Source organism: Sinocyclocheilus rhinocerous, unplaced genomic scaffold, assembly GCF_001515625.1.
Source record: "Sinocyclocheilus rhinocerous isolate Xijiao unplaced genomic scaffold, SAMN03320098_v1.1 scaffold603, whole genome shotgun sequence".
Lineage (NCBI taxonomy): Eukaryota > Metazoa > Chordata > Actinopteri > Cypriniformes > Cyprinidae > Sinocyclocheilus > Sinocyclocheilus rhinocerous.
The window spans coordinates 3,779,773-3,788,651 of NW_015656630.1; the positions used below are offsets into that span (position 1 = coordinate 3,779,773).

The 8,879-nt window shown below is 40.5% G+C and overlaps 1 protein-coding gene across 6 annotated transcripts in view; it reads left to right on the plus strand.

Moving 5' to 3' along the window:
• Positions 1 to 9: 9 nt before the first annotated feature.
• Positions 10 to 8,879, plus strand: part of nsd3 (nuclear receptor binding SET domain protein 3) — a 28,581-nt gene continuing 19,711 nt past the window's right edge. For 2 of the 6 annotated variants that reach the window (XM_016528524.1, XM_016528529.1), the window contains exons 1-7: positions 2,322 to 2,647; positions 3,911 to 4,941; positions 5,073 to 5,232; positions 6,122 to 6,276; positions 6,363 to 6,944; positions 7,949 to 8,051; positions 8,177 to 8,268. In XM_016528524.1, the coding sequence (XP_016384010.1) occupies positions 3,958 to 4,941; positions 5,073 to 5,232; positions 6,122 to 6,276; positions 6,363 to 6,944; positions 7,949 to 8,051; positions 8,177 to 8,268 (2,076 nt within the window). In that variant the 5' untranslated portion in view covers positions 2,322 to 2,647; positions 3,911 to 3,957. Of the gene's footprint in view, positions 398 to 2,321; positions 2,648 to 3,019; positions 3,231 to 3,910; positions 4,942 to 5,072; positions 5,233 to 6,121; positions 6,277 to 6,362; positions 6,945 to 7,948; positions 8,052 to 8,176; positions 8,269 to 8,879 lie in introns of those variants that run through there. The other 4 variants (XM_016528527.1, XM_016528526.1, XM_016528525.1 and 1 more) reach the window with 4 other exon arrangements.

Here is an 8,879-nt window from a genome sequence, read left to right on the forward strand (position 1 = left end):
AAAAAAAAAAGGAAATAAATTTCAAGTTGAAAAACCTCTCTTCTTAAAACTATTTTAAAGTTTCGGATTAAAGACGGTATTTTGAACCATTTGACTTGCCTTACATCCAGTTGTGCTTCTTGCGCACGCTAGTTCTGATCGTACGTATGGTAACTAGGCAACTACGTAAGAATTGTAGTATGGTTGCGTAAAGGGAAACAGGCATTCCTAGGGGAACAGAATCGACTGCTACACCGGTCGCGAGCACTGCACACAGATACTGACTCACGTGCTTATCTTCGCCGCTTGCGTTGCTAAAACAGAACACAAACGGAACCTGTCAAAGTCATAGGCCATATTTAACGACAATACAAGGAACGTTTCATTTCAACCGAAAGTTTGCCTCAAATTACAACAGGTAAATTGTTTAAACGTTATATCATATTTATTTACTTGGTCATTATGACACAGACCCCGTAATTATTCAAGTGCTATTACTTTATTTTATGCGTACGTCAACATAAACTGCAGTATCCACTTTCTTATTATAACTCATAGAAAGTTTAAACTTTTTAAACGTCTAAATTGTTATATAAAAGTGGTGCGAGTAAGTCAAAACAGTGAAGTTTTTAATGACAGGCGCAGAAGGCCACAGTAGAGCCCGCAGATATACACCACCTCAAAACACTCCGCATTCAATAGCAGCACAACTTTACATCTATTACAGAGGCTTTTCTACGTCAGTCGACACGACATCGATCAACTTTAGAGAAAAGCGATCGGACAGTTCTTTTGTTTTACTTTCGTTAATGTACAACTAACAGCGAGCGGTGGCTAAGTTAAACGGTTAAAAAACAACAGATGAAAGCCAAAGGATCGAGCTGGTCTAAAAAAAAACATATCGAGCATTTAACAACTCGAAACACGATTAAACATCTAACGTTACCAACCTGTCGAAAAGGCCCGTGTCGTGCGGGGTGACGGCTGTTAGGCTGTACTCATTGGATATGGTGTCAGATATAACGGTGGAGAAAAATGTCCGGCTCGACAGCGCTCCTCCTGCAGCTGAGGGTCAAATTTCCTCGGAGGCGATGGTATGGGTGAAAAACGGACCTTTTGCGGGATGAGATACTCCATTCACGATGGTATGTCGCTCCTTACGTTTAAATCTAAATTGACATATAAATTAATACATCCGTGGTGATGTATTGTTGTGATCGGATTTGAAACGGCCTGTCAGGTTGCCTCCGGTGCTCCAGACAGTCCTACTGAGGAGGATCATCCGATGAGGGGTGAGGCGTGATTGACAGCCACATAAGCCAATGAGCGAGCTGTACGCACTAGTGACGCTGGCCAATCCGCTGGACGGGGCGGACAGTGGAACTTCCCATGACCTCATCCGTCCGTGATGAAGAGGACAGATGAGCTTCCACACCTGCTGATTTCAGTTCAGTTGTAACTCAGAATTGTCATGGCAACAGTCAAAATTACAGTGCCCAGAACAGTGGTGGAGTAGCAAGGCGTTTTATATGGTTGTTATTATTAGGTACTTGTGCAGACGATGGCGCTATTATTCAGTTTAACTTCGCTTGAGATCCACAGGGAAGGAACATAGTACCCTAATAACATTGTTTTGTTCTTATTTTCATTTTTACTAAAATATAATGTTTATGAAACGCCCAGAATAATTAAACAATTGCTGTAATGTTACACTGGTAATTATTATTTCTGTAGGCCTCGTTTAATGAATAAAGCACATGTTAAGAGAGTATTAATGTGGGTTGTAAGTGCTATTTTTTGACAACCATTGACAATATGTTTTATCTTTCTATATCATCTATCTTTAGTTTTATCTAGCTTTATTTTTAGTTTTTAGTTTTAATTTTACAAACATTTTACTTTTAAATACATATATACACACACATTTATTTATTTATTTATTTATGTTTTTATTTATTTCGTGGTTGAAGTAGTTTTTGACTATTTTTTGGAAAACACAATAATGATATTGTTTTTATGATATCAAGTTAAATACATATTGTTTATTGTTGTTATTATTACGTGGTCGAAGTAGAATTTGGCTATTTTTCGAAAACTATTTTTATTATTTTTATTATATTTAACAATTATTTGTTACATACATGGTTTTTTATTGTGTGTGTATATATATTATATAATAATTGTATATATAGAATTATTCTCTGTAATACATTGATCACATCTTATGCTTTAATGTCAAGCAATAATATTGTTGTAATTATGTTGTAATTATAAGAAGAAAAAACTACTCGTCCCAACATGCCCCTCACATCATGCAGCACAGCCAATGGGGGAGATTTTATTTTGGCGCTGAGACACAGGCCTTAAGCAGAGGGGCTTTTGTTACAGCTAGAGGGAGGGAGACGGCTATAATAAAATATATGGGAGCCAAGTTTCCCTGGGTCTGCAGGAGCATCCCGCAAAAAAAAACGGGGCCTCTCCCGATTCTACAGCCATACATCCTATCATGGGGATCGACATACGACTGATCTAGCCCCATTTTTTCCCCATACACCGGATTAGATCTAAGAAACGTGGAGTCATAGGTCTTTGTGTTGATATATTTATGTTAACTGCAGCGGGAATCCAGTTTGTTTGGTGTTTTTGTTTAGAATGGAACACGCTGAAGGTACAGACGCTTTTATTCTACCGTTGTTTCGATGCTTCGTTTCATAATATCGCGTTGAATCCAAACGAGCGCTGCATGTATTTCTGTTTTTGATAACAATAAAGCATTGGTTTTCATCACACCTTATCCTGATGGAAATGTAATCTGGCCGATTTGATTTAAAGGGGCACGGGCAGCCATGTTGGCATGTTCACATTCACTTCTTCAGTTTTTGTGGTTCTCCGCATGATCCAATCTACCAAGAAACATACAATTTTGAAACAAAATGTGTGTTTGGAAAATTCCATGGTGGTAAACCTTAGAAGTACGTGCGTTGGTGTTTTCCCCATGTACACACATTAGCACATCCGCTAACGCCGCCTTTCATATAATGCAGCGACATTACACGGGTTCGCTTTACAAGGCTGTTGCGAAAACAGGATCTGTTTGAACTACACAAGAGTTAGTTTAGTTTATTCGTGGGCTATATAGCATTTTTATTAAGTTGTATGTGTTTATACATGGTAATATTATTATATCGGGTATGTCTTGTTATCCAGAAAAGGCTAGCAGGCTAATGTTAGCCAGCTGCTGGTCATTGCAGGTTTGTTTCTTTGACATGAAACAATTTTTTAGATTAGTTGGTTTAGAAACAGTAGTCTGTTGTTCTGTGGCATTGAGTGATGTGGTTCATGTGCTAAATGAAAGTCTTTAACGGCTTGTTTTACATCTTTTCTTACTAGACCGACGAAACAAGCAAAATAGACCAAATAAACACTGCTTTGATGGCAAATATTTCTTTTAATGACCAGCTGGCATAGCCATACTTATAATTAAAGGGAGAGAAACTCAAAATTCAAAAGATTATTAAATGAAATAGGAACTGCGATAAAGCAGGCATTGTTGTTATATAAGAAGGAGAGAGGATGTTTCATGAGGAACATGGCATTTAACATGCTTGATTCTGACTAAAAATCTTATCCAGCAAGGCTGTGTAATTTCAGCCTAAATGTTGCATGAAGTTTCTTCTCAAGAATTAGGGAACGTTGGCTTAACTTGGAGTGGAGTAAACTTAATTTATCCCCTGGGAGGGAGATTTGCAGTGTTGCAGAAGTACTGCAAACTCATTTGTGCATAGTATTAATCACATTTTTGACCCATGTTTTTATACACAAAGCTATTAAACATTTTTTCTCTGAGCAATTTTTCACAAATGTGATGAAATGAGGTGACATTTTTTATGCGTCATAAACACATTCTATCTGTTTTTCCTCAATATCTCAGCAGGCCCTGTAAGAAAAAGGGAAACTTAAGGATGCTGGAGCAGAACAATGGATTTCTCCTTCTCTTTCATGCAAGGGATCATGGGAAACACAATTCAGCAACCCCCTCAGCTTATTGACTCCGCTAACATCAGACAGGAGGATGTCTATGAAGCCATCAGTGACCCAGGAGATGATGGAGGACAGCAAAACTTTGAGTCTCCTTTGGAGTCAGGCTTTCCTTACCCTGCTGAAGACCTCCCAGTCATTACAAACGGCTACCCGACAGGCGTAGGTACCTATGAGCAACAGGCCAAGTTTGCCTTGTACTCTCAGTTCCCCAATGGCTCAGCTAATGGCTACGGCGCCATACGAAACTATGGGGATCACGGTTTGCTGCTTGGTGAAGGCACTGTATTGAGACCACCAGTGGTCCAGGAGAAGCCTCCAAGCCACATCTCACCTCCACCTCATCCCCATCATCACCACCAGCCTCATCATCCTCCTCACCATCACCACCATCAGCAGCAGCAGCAACACCATCCACAAAACCCACCACTGTTACCTCACCACCATCATCCGCCTCCTGCTTCTCACCTAATGCCTCAAGTCTTGCCACCCCCTCCTCCATTGCTCTTGCCCTCTTCACCGCCCCTCCTTTCACCTCAACAAAGCACCGTCTCCAACCCCATTGCACAATCCACCAACACTCCCAAAAAGACCAGCTCCCCAGAGATCAAAATAAAGATCATTAAGACCTACCAGAATGGCAGGGAGCTGTTCGAGTCCTCACTGTGCGGGGATCTGCTGCAAGAGTTTCAGGCCGGCGAGGCTTCCAGAAGAAGACATGAGCAAAAGAAGGAAAAGAGGAAAAAGAGAAGCAGCAGACATGGTGCTTGTCAAGAAGAAGAGAGCCAGCAGCCATGCAAAGTAGAGGAGCGTTCAGGGGTGGTTCGAAACTCCTCACAGCCCAACGAAGGTCATGTCACATTCAGAGAAGAGCAACCTTCTGTGACCCTCAAAAGCCCCAAAGCAGAACTGAAGGAACAGAAAGTGAGTTTAATATTCTTCATATGTTTGTAGCCCTTTTCACTTCAGAAGATGTGGAAAAGTGTTGAGAATTTCTGGTTGATGAGATCTGATCAGTTCCAGTTCATCCAAGACCATCTTGTGTTCTTGTTTAGGTTGAAAAGCACTTTCCTTCGGTCATCACTAGCACCGGCTCTTGTCAAGAGTACGAGATCGGTGACTTGGTGTGGGCAAAGGTTGGGACGTATCCTTGGTGGCCATGCATGGTGTCATCAGACCCTCAGTCAAATGTTCATATACGACTTAATAAAAGAGGTAATTCATCTACTACAAGTGTGTATTTTTATGGCTGGAATACTCTAGACGCTATTTAAAATCAGAGCAGATTTTAAAACGCTAGGTGTTACACACTTGTTGGCTTTGAAATCATTTAGGCTGCGTGTCCACCAAAGCATTATTTCACGAGGCTGGTGTGTTTTTTCAGTTGTTCTAAATGGGAGCACCGCGTTTTTTAAAATGCCAGGAGCATGCCAAGTGCTTGAGCATCTTTTTTGCGCTGAGCGTTCGGGTGTTTTTTTCTCGGTGCTGAAAGTTGAAGAATGTTCAACTTTGGGTAAAACACTGCGCTCATCACTGTCACTTTTCAGTCAGCTAACCAATCACAGTGGAGGAGGGGTGGGACTAATCTGCCATATACTTCAGTGGATATTCCGTATCATAGCAACGACAGCGTCTCAACGAAAAAAAATGCTGCGCTCTCAGCTGTGCGTTTTTAGCAGAGCGCCTGCCGTTTTCTGCTCGCTAAAAATGCTTTGGTGGACACGTGGCCTTACAGAGGAAAAACTGGGAATCATACACTAAATGGCTGAGGATTAGAAAGTACCAGACTTTCTAATTGTTCCAATCACAACAAATTCATGCAGAAAACCATTCTGGTGCGCAAATCAAAACGTGTTTTAAAATCAGTTCAAAATATAAAACTCTTAGAACTTTTAGAATCAGGAGTCTGATGTGCATCATCAACTTTGATCGCCTAAAATCTGCAGAATGGCTCTGATTTTCTCAATATCTAATCTCATCCATGTTGCAAGTCAGGGAACAATTTGGGGAAAATTGTGTTTTGTATTCCAGCTTTTAGCTGGTATTTCTACTCTCTTGCTTCAAATTTATGTTTCTAATAACTTGCTTCCATGGTTCCTGGTAGGTGTCAAGGAATACCACGTGCAGTTCTTCGGGAGTGTCCCTGAGAGGGCTTGGATCCATGAGAAGAGAATTGTGGTGTACAAGGGTGAGAGCCAGTTCGAGGAGTTGCAAGCAGAAACACTCCGGAAAGCAACCAACCCAACTGAGAAACAAAAGGTATCCTGCTGTACCCCTTCAAATGTGGTGACCATCTTTCTGTGGACATTTCTGATTACTTGATCTCTGGTTTATTTATTTTAAAGTTGCTGAAGCCTCAGTCCCAGAAGGAGCGTGCCCAATGGGAAGTGGGTGTGGGTCACGCAGAAGCCGCTCTGCAGATGACACGAGAAGAACGCAATGAGAACTACACCTTCATCTACATTGACAAGGAACCCAGCTCTGCTGCTGCTGCTCCTGCTGCTGACACTGTGACCTCACCTAGGGCGACCAGTAAAAACCGCCCCGAACGCAAGCAGAGACGCTCTAAAGGCAGTGCTGGAGCGAAAGAAGAGCACATACCTCGTCGGCAGCAGCCACGGAGGCAGTGCAGCATCAATAGTAGTGGAGAAACATCATCTCCCAATCAGGGAGAGGATGATATGGACCAAGAGCAACCCTACAGCCCTGCAAAACCTGACACCCACCCCGAGGAACCCTCCCCACCTCCAGTCAGGACACCCTGGAAGACCGCCGCAGCCCGCAAGCTCCTCCCACTCTCCATTACTATGAAGAAACTAAACGTGGAGATCATCAAATGTGACTGGCAGCTCCCAAAGCAAAAGTTGGACTTACCTAAGAAGATGGAGAGTGAGGAGAGGCCCAGCGATCAGGTTCAGTCACCTGAGGTAGAAATTAAAAAATGCTAGTGAACTTAAGGGAGTGTGTATATTTGTATTGTAAATAATGTAATTGCAGCATCGATCACTGTCATGACAGTTTTGTGAAGAAAAGCTAAATCAAAGAAACTCTGAAAGATCTTTAAAAAATGTTTTAATAGCTACAGTTTCTCAGATCAAAAATGTAGTTGCCCACAAGTGACACTCTTTGCAATGAAGTAAAATGCTTAATGAAATTGATCAAATGGAGTTTGCTTAAATTTACTGCTGCTTAAATTTATATCTCATTTCTATAACTGCATATACAGAATGATGTGTTGTTAGTTAACTTTAATTTTTGTTAATTAAAATAAAGCTGAAAAAATAACAGAAATATTAGATGGAAAAACTTAAACTTGGGAAAGCTAGAAGTTGAATTACTAAAATTACTCAAACTAAAATTGAAGTAAAAAGAGAGGAATATAAATATTTAAAAACAAAAAAAAACTAATAAAAATGACAAGCACAAAAAATGGAAAATATTAATAAATACTACAATGGTACAAAAATACTAAAATTACACTGAATGCTATTTGTATCCTAGTGTAAATAGTGTACTAATTGTATATGAGTGTATTTAGTATTGTTGTAAACGTGTATATTTTGCACTCACATTTCCCAGTATTAGCTAGCTTTCCTGTCTGGCTCATTTAAACCAGGGTATGCTAACTAGATGATAACTATGCTGCATAATAACTTGCAGGTTAGGTAAAATTAATGTCACAAATTCTCTGAAATTTTATTTATCCTCTATAATGTATTTAGTTTGGTTAATGTACATGTTAAGCTATTATAGCTTACTGCCTAAAGTTAATTACTAAGATCAGCTGCAGCTAGCTAACCTAAAAATAGGGCTCTGCTCTCTCTCTTTATTGCATGCTGCTTGAGAAGAAATTGCACCTTTTCTGCCAAGCAGCTGTTGGTATGTTTTTTTTTTTGTTTTTTTTTTATGTTTCTCAATCTATCCCACAAAGGGCTCCAGTGATAAGGCAGAGGCAGAGACGTGTTCCAGTGAAGAAGAGCGAGCTGCGTCTCCCTCAGCCTGGAGTGACCAGGAGAGTGCGGAGCAATCCACAGGTATATATAAGCGCAAACACAGAGTTATTCACTGGAGTTAAACTCCCTTTTGCAACGGTATTCAGATGTCCTTTGCAGTATAAATCTAATCTGTGAAAACGTCCTCTGTGTCTGTGTGATATCAGAGAGAAAGCAGCAGCGCCGGTCTGTGCGAAGCCGTTCTGAGTCGGAGAAGAGTGTGGAACCAGTGCCAAAAAAGAAAGTGAAGAAAGAACAGGTAGAGCACATAAACAAATAGTAAACCATTTAATAGTGATGAATCCAACAAACCGTAGGGTAGAATTCACTAAACTAATTGAACCTGCTGCATTTATTTGCATCAGTGTTAATTTCGTTGACGAATAATTTTCGTCATAATGTTCGTCATGACTTTTTTCACTGACGACAACGAGACGATAACGAACTAAAACTCTTTTTGAATGACAGAAACTATGACGAAAATAAATTGACATTTTCGTCAACTAATAAAAACGAGACGAAAATGTTGGGGAGGGACGATTTGGGATGAAATTCATTCAGAACGAAACTGCTGCATAGGAGGTTAGATGCGTACATATGAACCGGCGGGACATAAGTTAAAATACACTTGCTGCACGTAGCATAAAACGTTCAAAAATATCAATATGTGGCGATTAAGAGAAGAGCAGACACACAAATAAATCTGACGACGCAAGAGAGTGCTCAATTCGTTCCGGTTTTCTGAGCGCAGACACTGAAGCATACACACACAGAAAGCGCGTCTCGCAGCGCGCGAGTACTCTTTCGCGTCGCATGAACGGAGAATTACACACAAAATTATGTTGAATTGTCCGTTTTGACGAGTATTCA